Source organism: Neurospora tetrasperma, assembly GCF_000213175.1.
Source record: "Neurospora tetrasperma FGSC 2508 unplaced genomic scaffold NEUTE1scaffold_2, whole genome shotgun sequence".
NCBI lineage: Eukaryota > Fungi > Ascomycota > Sordariomycetes > Sordariales > Sordariaceae > Neurospora > Neurospora tetrasperma.
The window spans coordinates 3,578,791-3,589,769 of record NW_009799100.1 but is presented as its reverse complement, the minus strand read 5'-3'; the positions used below and the strand labels follow the sequence as shown (position 1 = coordinate 3,589,769).

The 10,979-nt window shown below is 53.8% G+C and overlaps 3 protein-coding genes across 3 annotated transcripts; 2 read left to right on the top strand and 1 right to left on the bottom strand.

Annotated features, from left to right (window-relative positions):
• Positions 1-1,084: 1,084 nt before the first annotated feature.
• Positions 1,085-1,928, top strand: NEUTE1DRAFT_116521 (uncharacterized protein; the record flags this gene model as incomplete). The annotated part of the gene is made up of 3 exons (XM_009851385.1): positions 1,085-1,248; positions 1,315-1,424; positions 1,486-1,928. 3 exons carry the CDS (start codon positions 1,102-1,104, stop codon positions 1,574-1,576), a joined length of 348 nt encoding a protein of 115 aa, XP_009849687.1.
• Positions 1,929-2,398: 470 nt separating this feature from the next.
• On the top strand, positions 2,399-4,130 carry NEUTE1DRAFT_145465 (uncharacterized protein; the record flags this gene model as incomplete). Its single annotated transcript, XM_009851384.1, has 2 exons — positions 2,399-2,610; positions 2,671-4,130. 2 exons carry the CDS (start codon positions 2,399-2,401, stop codon positions 3,938-3,940), a joined length of 1,482 nt encoding a protein of 493 aa, XP_009849686.1.
• Positions 4,131-4,340: 210 nt separating this feature from the next.
• On the bottom strand, positions 4,341-10,146 carry NEUTE1DRAFT_60887 (chitin synthase 6; the record flags this gene model as incomplete). The annotated part of the gene is made up of 3 exons (XM_009851383.1): positions 4,341-6,055; positions 6,115-9,813; positions 9,872-10,146. 3 exons carry the CDS (start codon positions 10,144-10,146, stop codon positions 4,597-4,599), a joined length of 5,433 nt encoding a protein of 1,810 aa, XP_009849685.1.
• Positions 10,147-10,979: the final 833 nt, after the last annotated feature.

The following is a 10,979-nucleotide window of genomic DNA, read 5'->3' as shown; positions in this document are numbered from 1 at the left end:
GCTCCCAATTCAACTGCCAAAAAGCTGCTGTCCAAATTTTTTGGATAGCCGGTTTTCTGATGGAACGCCAAGAGGTTATCGATAAGAGATAAGATACCTGAATGGTGGGACCGCTTTCCGGCAGGCGACGGGACCTATCCCCGGCATGGAGCATGCGGGGAGTTGGAGACCCTGACAGGCAGTCCCGACCTTCAAGTCTTGGAACCTTGAACAACAGACGAACCCAACGTATATGTCCAGTCACGTTTCTTATCTTTAACCAACTACTGAGTGAGCTGTGTCTTCGGAGTAACTATTTCCAGAGGCTTATACGAAGATATTCCGTTGGATGGTTGAGATATCTTGTGCTGTCTTGAGCATGACCAACCTAACTACCTCTATTGTACCAAGCCCTCCCTCACCGGTGGAGACTACATACCACGCTATGTAAATGCATTGGATTGTTCAGGGACCGCCAACAAACGGTTAAAGAAGAGTCGAGACCATGACAGAGCCAGTTGATAACTTACGGCCTCGACCGAGGAATGTCGAATGGGCCCGCAAAGTCAAACAGCCATGACATCCCTTCTTGCATAACACACCATTTTGAGGGTTACATACGTAATTGTCGCGGGAAGGAGGGTTTCCGATTTACACACATAAGGAGGGTATGGCGTATAGGCTCAGAGTTATTACAACAGACAGGTAACATGCACGATCCTGAGTAGCAAGATGGTCGGAAGATGACTGGATCCATCCTCCCACACCACTCCTAGTGTCTCAGCCCGCGCCTAAGCGCTCGTTATTAGGTGATCGTGTGCAAGGCTGTCTTGTTGGGCGCTGAGATGGAGGATTGTCTCTTGTCATCCCCACGCCTGGCAGCCAAAAGAGTGTCACAAGTCACAAAACGACCTGCGGTAGGCGCAGCAAGTCTGGTCCAAGTGGATATGACGTATCATCCGCTCCAGAGAATGCTAATGTCCCTGGTGCCGCGTCACTTGTGGCTCCTGACGGCGTGGCAGGAAGACCAATCTAGCATGATTGCCGCTTATCTGGCACATGTGCATCTGTAGGTAGCTCGAGTCCACTTCCACTTGTGCCTGTCCCTTGATCACGTATAAGATGCTCCTCCGTCCGCTCCTCGAGACGCAGTACCGACTCTCCAAGTTCACGACCAACCACTACACTCTGTTTCACTATTTCCATACAGCAACCCCAACTTTTTCACCAAACAACCCTCCCACCACCGCAAAGATGCCTTCTTACATTGTAAGCATGCCGCACTCGCGCCTCGCACTACCCATAAGACTCTTACTGACCTGTTCACCATGTCAGGTTACCCTCAAGGACACCGCTACCGACGAGGAGATCGCCAAGACCAAGGAGGACGTCAAGGCGCAGGGCGGCAAGATTGGCCACGAGTACACCCTCATCAAGGCCTTCCAGTATGACAGCCTCCGTCTTCAGAATTAGACACAAGAGCTGACCCTCTCTTTTTAACCACAGGGCCATCTATCCCGAGGGCTCTGTTTCCACCCTTGAGAACCACGAGCACGTCAAGGGCGTCGAGGCCGACCAGGAGGTCAGGACCCAGTAAAAGAGCGCATCCGATTTCAACAGCATGTTTGAAGCATTAGGCGTCAAGGACAACAACATTGGGAATGATATGACATTAGCCCGGGAAGGACAGGTATAGGATGAGACTACAGTCGCCTGCTCAGAGAGAGAAGCATGATCTGGTGATGGATCTCATGCGGGGCACCAATCGCGGGGTAACAGCGAGATGGAGGTTACCTAGTGTTGACAGCGACAGGGTGCCCGGGGCTTACCTGCCGGTTTCGCTGTCGTTCCAGTGACACTCTCCACTGGAGCAGATAAAGGCGGCCATTTGATGATTGTTATGAATTCAAAGGAATATTCAGTTTCCAATTTGCACAAGTTAACTTGAATCGTGTGACTGACTGACTGTGCCTATGTGTTCAACCAGGAAGTCCAGACTTGCAATGGGGATGCGTCATGCTGGATGGAGGAGAGAGCAACTGACAGCACCCAGACGGGCAGAACGGGAAGCACAGCACAGCCAAAGCAAGTGGAAGCACTCCTCAGCCCAGCCCAGCCCTCAAGGTGCTCCAACTCGGCTCCAAGCGGCCTGTGGGCAGCCCCTTATCGCCCGCCTAGCGTATCGATTGGACCACGATAACCCTGTTTCAGCGTTGACTGCTACCTATGTCATCCCATCGCGGCGCTGATCGCCGTCCCGCGCACACACACCCGACACCACCGAATGACAACGAACTGAAAGCAACACGGCACTCTCCACCGGACCCTACCTACGTACTTGTTGCACCAAAATTGGAAGTACGTTGTAGTCCCAAATTCAGTCTCGTAACAGAAACCCGCGACCGCACAACATGCCGACATGAAATCCATCGCGAGGCCGTCGAGGTTTCCCAGCCCTCTCAAGGCCTCCTTGAGCTCCTCAAACTACCCGAGACTGTATTCCATCCTGAACCAGAATATCGCGAGACCCCATTACGACCGCCCGCTCAGCAGTCGCCATGAGCTAGAGGACAAAGTCCCATGGCTGGCTAACCAGCCTCTACACCAGCTGAGTCTGGCCGATCTTGTCAAGTAAACAACCAATTCCACTTTATCTAAGGCGTTGATCTAACAATGGCCTCATTCTCCCAGACACGGCCGCCCCCCTCTCTCCGCCGAAGCCCTCCTCTCCTCGGCGCGTTTCACCCTCTCCCTGCTCCCCATCCGCCTCGCCCACCGCATCCAAGCCCTGCGCAACTTGCCCTACATCGTCGTCTCTAACCCCAACATCTCGCGCATATACAACAACTACCAGCACTCGCTCTCGACCTTGCTTCCCTGGCAAGGCAAGACCATCAGCTCGCTAGACGACGAGATCAAATTCACCCAGGTCCTCGCCGAGCTCGTCCAAACCCACACCGACACCATTCCCATCCTGGCCAAGGGCTTCATCGAATGCCGCAAGTACATTTCCCCCAGCGAAGTGACCCGCTTCCTCGATGAACATCTACGCGCGCGCATCGGCACCCGCCTGGTAGCCGAGCAGCACATAGCCCTGCACTACAGCTCTACGCCGCACTTCGACCCGGAAGCCTCGCCCACGCTCTGTCCAGAGCCCAAGACGCACCCGTCCTACATCGGCGTCATTGACACGACCCTGCGGCCCGCCAGCGTGATCGACTCGTGCGGTGACTTTGTCGCCGACATTTGCGAGCTTAACTACGGCGTGCGCCCCGAGTGGGTGGTGGACGGCGAACCGGACGCCACCTTTGCGTTTGTGCCCATGCACCTCGAGTACATTGTCACGGAACTTTTGAAGAACGCGTTCAGAGCGACCGTGGAAAACGGCATGAGCCGCGAGCCGGTCGTGGTAACCATTGCGCCCGAGCCGGCGAGCAGTTCCGCCAGCGCGGCGACACCCGGTGTTTACTCGGATTATTGCCCTCCTAGTTCTTCCCAAAAGAACTCTTCTCCTTCTTCTTCGGGTTCGAATTCGATTTCTTCGAGTCAACAAGGAAAAGCAGCAGCGCAACAACAACAACAACAACTACAAAAACAAGCGCAGCATGGCATCATCCCGCTGCATGACCGTGCGCCCGGGGTGACGATCAGGATCAGAGATAGGGGAGGAGGCATTAACCCGGCCGTGTTGCCGAATATTTGGAGATACTCGTTCACAACGTTTAACGACGCGGATGATGATGATCATCATGAGTCGCCGGGGGCGTGGGGGGAGGAGGCCATGGGGTTGATTTCGAATACGGGGGTGGGCGGGAGCACGATTGCCGGGCTGGGGTATGGGTTGCCGCTGAGTAGGGCGTATGCTGAGTACTTTGGGGGAGGGATTGCGGTGCAGAGTTTGTACGGATGGGGCACGGATGTGTACTTGAGGTTGAAAGGGGTGGGTAAGATCGAATATTGAGTGTACAAACTACATATGTCGGGTTCGGTCGGTCGGTCGGTCGGTCGGTCGGTCCGCTGTTATAGATCGCATGTCAAGTTGCCCTGCCGGTTATGAGTATATAGTATTTGGCTACGAGATTTGAAAGAGGGTCCATAGAAATATGACTTCAACGCGTCAAATCTGGAGAATAGAATGTTGTGTTCATTCCTGCTCCTTGTTCAAGGCGAATCGACCAGTGAGATGAACGAGGTTTGAAACGCGATTCGATGTTACTTGTTTGATTTCGAACTCAACATTTACATTCAAGATTCATATTCCTCATCGTGCCTTTCCTCAATGACGCCAACCAAACATCAACCATTGACTAACAAATTAGAAACTCAGCCTCACCTCGCATGCGTCGGTAGTACGTCTTGGGGTGCAACTGCAAAGAGATACATTGCTATGATATGATATAACTATGCAATAAAACTTGAAGCCAAGAAATTACCAAGTATTCCAAAAAAAAGATAGTGTCTATGCTACTATATCCATTAATATTTTTTTGTCTCAACCACTAACAAACGATAAAATGATCCAAAAATCCATCCAATCCATGTCACTTCAATACCCGGCATCCATTATGACATGAAATCAGGTTCCATCCTTCATGTATCAGATCACATGTTTCCACTTCACATGTTCGCCAACTCATTATCAATCTGCCTGTCCATAAACGTCCTCCTCTCACCCACCAACTCCGTCTGCAACCGCTGCTCCACCAGCGCCCGCACCTGCTTCTTCGTCACCGTGTCCAAATCAACCTCGCGGAGCACGCCCTGGATGGCCTCGATGATCATCTGGTCATCGGGGCCGGGAGTGCTGCGCTGGAAGTCAAACGACCGCGAACTTTCCGAATGGCTCATGCCGGGACGGTGTCCAGGAATACCCAGGCTCATGCCCGTGGCCGTGGACAGGCGGGCGTTGACCATGCCGCCGGCGCCCAGAGCAGGAGGCGTGTTGGTCATGGACCGCATAGCACCCTGGCTGGGGCCGCGGCTATGACCGCCAGGGAAGTCCTGGTACGGGCTGGCGCGGCGCTGCATCTCGACCATGGTGCCCATCGAGGCCATGCTCTGACGGTTCATGAGGTTGTTCTGCTCGGTGAAGGGGGAGGCGCCGACAAAGGTGCTGGCATGGGTCATGGCGCCGCTACCGCCGCCGTTGGGCGGGAAACCAGGGCTGTGAGGGGGCATGTAAGCTCCGGCACCGCGACCACCGAACCCAGTAAGAACGGACGGCTGGCGGACCGAAGAGTAGACCGACTTCATGTCATCGACCTCGTAGGTCTCCTCGTACATACCGCCCAGGTGCTCGTCCATACCCTTCTCAAGAGGGCCACCGCGACGACCGGGAAGGTTGTTGGCGAGGGCATATTCGTCCCAGCGCTGGAGAGGAATGGCACGGGGGTTGAAGCCCTCCTCGTCGACAGCGACAACTTGCTTTTTACCGCTTTCACCAATGACAACGCGCGTATTACCCCAGGCGAAATCATCCTGATGCCAGAACGAGTAGATGGGCAGGATGAAGGAGTAGATGGGGAAGGCGAGGAGGTAGATGATCATCCAGCCCACATGCTGCCATTGGCGCTTGAGGATGAAGATGAGTGCCTGGAGACCGTACACGGCCGCAATCATGATGATCGAAAGAAGAGGGAACGGTCCAGTGTGGGAGGAGGCCGTGTAAATGAGATAAACGATGTAGACGCAAGTGGCGGGAAGAATAATAGTACCGAAGAGATCGATGAAGACGACAATGCGCATTGAGAAGAAACAGAAACCGCACATTTCATCGAGGAAGATCAATTCAGCCAAGTTGTGGATGGTTGAGTTGATCCAACGACGACGCTGAGACAGCAGAACGCTCCAAGTCTCGGGGGCGGCCGTTTGGCAGTAGGCATCGGGAATGAACTTGTAAGACATGTATGGGAAGTGCTTGGTCATGAGCGTGGTGAGGAAACGATCCTCACCAAGCGAGAGCAGGTTCTTCTTGTGGAGGGTGTCAACATAGCAATCGCTGTACTCGCGGATAATATCATCCGAGATAATGAGCGGCTTTCCCTTGTCAACAGTACGCAAGCGGTACATGGTGAAACTATTGAATTGTCAGTATTGCCTACAACAATCAGTGAGTGGAGGGACAGCAAAACTTACCAACCGGGCAAACAGGTAACGCTGCCAAAAAGAGACTCAAAAGCCTTCGCTAAGTGATGAGAAATATAGTACTCGTAAACCTGGATCATGGTCCACCACGAAAGATCCTCATTCTGCAAACTGGTTTCACCGCAAATACCGGCAATCTTGGCGTTATTGGCGCAGGCAGCCACTAGGCGGTTGAGAGAATCTTCGCGAACGCAGGTATCGGCATCGACCATGAGGAGGTATTCGTAAAGTTCGGGATCCACACCAATGATGTTGTTAATCTGGTGGAAGATTTCCAGTTCCAAGGGATTCATGGGCGCACGGTGATGGACGCGGTTGAGGAAACTCATGAGCAGAATCTGCGAGTCACGCTTACCACGGTTACCGGGCTTCGTCTTGGACTGCTCAGACTCCTTGCCGACCTTGACAACCACGATATAAGGTACTACATTCCCTTCAAATTCATACAAGCCAGAGTAGACCTTGCCGTAGTTGAGCTGTTCGGCTCCAGTACCGACGGATTTGAAGGCCAAGGCAGGTGGGTCAACCTTGGGGTCAACACCGAGAATATCGAGGACGATCTTGGGAGTAGGACGGTCGTTGCCAGCACCGACGATGACACCGTCGCAAATAACAAAGATAAGCTTCCGCTTGTTATCGTACTGGAGGGCTGTCAAAGAGTCCAGGGCTTTCCTCAGCGAGTCTTCACCTTCGGTATAAGCGGGCACCTGGCAGATGACAAACTTGTCCTGGGGAGCAGGGCGTCTCTTGGATCCGAATTGAAGAGCCGACACGAACTTGACCACGATGATACTGCAGATGATAATGGAAAATGCAAGCAAGATGTAGTTGTTGACTTGACACCTGGCCGAATAACGGAAATCGGGCTTGCCGACGTAGAACGTGTTCTTGACACAGTTAAGACTGTTCATAACACTCTCATACTGGGTCTGGTTGCTACTGGCGCGATCAATCAGGTCGTTAATCTGCTCGGTCAAGTCCTGGCCGGGGTTGTTCTTGACCATGTTGGTGATCTTGGCGTCGATGAATGTGTATGTAGCATCGTTATTCATACGCTTGGCGGTGTACATGTAATCGGTCATGTCGTAAACGAGATCCTCGTAGATGAACCACGGGTGATTCCAATCTAGGCCTTCCTGCTTAATCTTCTTGGAATCCCAAACCACGTCGCCATGGTAATACTCCTTGATGGCGGGCAAGAATCTCTCTGTATACCAGTATCTTTCAGAGAGCTTGCTCCGAATATTAGGCTGCGTTGGGCCGGAGATATGCTGGGCCACAACATATTCAGGGGTAGTATTGAATTGCAACGTAGTTGAATCCGCGATGCCGAGGCCGGGGCAGGAAATGTAGAGAGGCGCGACAAAGTAAGCGGAGAGGTCTTGGCCAGCAAGCGGCATCATTACATCCGACGAGGTGTCAATGTTGTTGTCGCTGTGCTGCAATCTCCAGAATTTGGTGATGTCGTAAACCTTGCCGTCAATGCTGACCCAGAAGTCATCCCCTGCCGCATGATTCTGAATTTCTTCCAGAGTCCAGGCTTTGTCGAAATTGGGGCAAAGAAGACGACCGAAGAAGATGATCCAGAAAACGATGATGGCGTTGAGAATAACGATAATGAGGCAGAGAACAAACTTCTCACGCCATGCCATACGCACGTCAGGCCGCTTCATCCGACCGACGAACTTGAGTAATGGCGATGGAATCCACCACGTCAAAGCCCAAACAATAAAGACCCAGATTTTCCTTTGGGAGGAGATAGGCCGCTCCTCGATCTTCTTGCCCTCAGCAAGGTCGGGCTCTAATTCCGAAACCAGTTGACCTTCAGCGTTGTAAAAGACCTGTCCCTTGTATTGATCGCCCTTGGGACCAAGACCGTAATCACCGCTGCGCATGCCAGTCATATTCGTAGGGGCAACGGAAGGAGCACGCACGGGGCTCGGGTTAAGGTTGTTTTGGCTAAGATTACCACCGAGAGCGAGGTGATCGTAGCTCCCGTTGGAGGTTCCATCGGCAAAGGGAGAACGCATATGGTCAGCATGTACCTGAGGCGGGAAGAAGCCGCTTCCGTTGTGAGAATAGCCCGAGCCCATGGCCCCTGGGGCCATCAGGTTGCGCATGCTGTTGAGCCTCTCAGCTTCCATGGGCTTCAGGTCCAACATACTTTCGGCTTCCCACCACGCGCTCTCCCTCATCCATACCCTCTCGTTGCCCACGACAACCTCGCCGTTGCTCCAGCCCCGCTCCAGGATCCAGCTCTCGATACCGTCACGGCCATCCATACAGCCCAGAGGCCGATACCGCTGAGTAAATTCATGGTGATCAAAATCGGCGGTGTAGTCAATGTGCTTATTGCGTCTGTTGGCCCACTCGGACAGCCTCCAGGTGCGGAGCTGGCGAGAAACAGCTCCAGCTGACCAGGCTGAGTTGACGGCAGGAAGGGCAGCGAGACTAGAAGGTGAGTCGTCTGTGGGGTGGATGCAGAGGTGATACCAAGCACGACTGCGGTTCAGAAGATCCGCAACATCCACACGGCCAGTGCGGCCGAGGTTGATACCCTCGGTGGGAACCGGGAGCAAGAGCTTCCTCAAGAAACCCTCATCTTCTGATGCGAAGGCAGTCTTTTCCAAGATTTCCTCGCGCTTCTCAATCAGGCGTTGCCTTTCCCGGCCAACCGAGCCAACCATAATACCCAGATCAGGACCACACTCTGCTACAGCACTCTGCATTTCCCGCACAACCGAGCTGGAAACGGGAACCACCTCGACGCCGTCAGCCTTCATTTCCGAGTTGATACCCTGAGTGTCGTCGAAGATGCCCCGCATGGCAATAGCCTTGCCCAAGTTTTGGTCGGGAATCTCGAGGACAGTGAGGCAGACAGTATCGCCACTGTCCTCGTTGGAAGTGGGCGCACCACTCCGGGAGGCACCGTCGCTAGAGTCATCGCCATTTCTGGATCTACCCATCTGCACGGCAATAGCATCGTTGGCCTTCTTGATGACCCAATCGACCAAAGCCTCATAGAGTCCTCCGATCAAGGTCGCCCGGTCGTCGGTGCTGAGTTGCCTGGCAAGAATTTCGGGTTCGATACCAAGAAGTCCACCGACATCCTCGCATATTTCCTCCAAAACTTCTTGGTCAACATTGTAATCGAGTGTGTTGCCGAGCTTGAGGAGGCCGGCCAAGATCGAGATGAGGTTGCGGTGCGAAGAGCCCTTGATGCCGATGTCCTTGAGGGCAGACCTGAAGTCGTCGGCAGCGGCACCATCATCGGCGGTAGGAAGATAGGATGGGGGATCGTAGGTGCCGGACCGGGCGAGAAGGCTGTATTGAGAGGCGGCCTTGAGCCCAAGGAACTCTCTTTCGGCAGGGGTAGAGGCCGTGGTGAGCAGGTAGTAAAAGACATCAAAGGCCCTGTATCCAGGCTCAGAGGGGACACCCAACAAGCCCTTGTCGGTGTCAATACCACCTTGTGTGAGCGAGAGTGAGGCGGCAGTAAGGTTGCCTGTAAGGTTGAGGGTCAAGGTGACGGCCAAGCCGGTCTGTCTCGGAGTGGAGGGGTTGTAAGGGGTTACACAGCGAAGGAAGGGTTCAATAGCATCGAGTGCTTTGTACACCGAGGCAGGGATCTCAAGGGGAATGGTGAACAGGAAGGGTCGCAAGAGCGAAGGAGTCGAGTTGTGCAGTGATCTAGCAGTCATTCACCTGTTAGTACCAGACAAAGTGTGTAGGTCAAACAAGGACATACCCAAGAATGATACACCCATCCTCAGCACGGCGGCGAGCGTGCTCCCATGCCCTTAAAGCCAGAGCGCCATCAACGGTTCCACCAACGTGACCATCGGGACCAGCTTGGGAGGCCGTAAGCCATGTGTTGACGACGAGACTTGTGCCGGCGTCCAGACGGTATGGTTGTGAAGAGAGGTAGATGTTGTGTACGGAGTTGAGAAGAGTCGTGGTAGAGACCTGGGATGGCTGTTGCTGACCAGGACCCCGTCCGCCCATACCGGCGTCCGAGGCCATGGAATACATTGACATGCGGTTCGCCATGGTGTGTTGTTGGGATGACGGCAAAGTGTCAGATGGATTCCGGGAGCCCCTTGGGGGGAACAAGAGCGTAGACTTGGCCCACGCCTTTCCTCACCGACAAGGACAGCGATGCGAACGAGTGGTGGTGGTCGAAGTGTGTGTACAGTATCGATGATGGCCGAGTAATTGTGCGATTGAGGCTTCGCGTGTGGTTGTTTCAGCTCTGGTCAGTAAGTAGTGGATGTTTCGATAGTCGATATCCTCTGCCAAATGCTTCAACCGCGTCTTTTGGTACCGTCTGCTTGGTAGTGGTAGTGGTAGTGGTAGTGGTAGTGGTAGTGGTAGTAGTGTATGGTATTATTAGATGAAGATGGGACCGAAACGAGAGACGACACCGATCGCGCAAAAGATCGGACGAAGAGAACCACCAAAGCGAGTGAAGGCGGCCAACGTCAACGACAAGCAATGCAAAGCGGTGCGGTGACAGTGACAGACAGCAGGTGAAGTCGAGTTCCTGCGACGGGACGGATGCAAAGGAAACGGATTTCGACAAATCCGGAATGTTGCAGATTAGCTGCCCGTCAGCTAGCAGCACCAGCAGCAGCAGCAGGCGGCGGTAGGTAAGGTAAGGTACAGGGGGGAAAGCGAGTGACCGAAGGGGGGTGTACACTAGTTTTGGTGGAAGATGATGGGGTCGGCGGGTGGAAGGAAACAGCGACAATTCTCACAGGCTATGGTAGTAGTGGCAGGGAGGCTCAGCTTGCTCGGCTCGAACCACACCTATCAATTGGAACGGTCTGAAAGGTCTGAAGGGGGGGGGGGGGGGG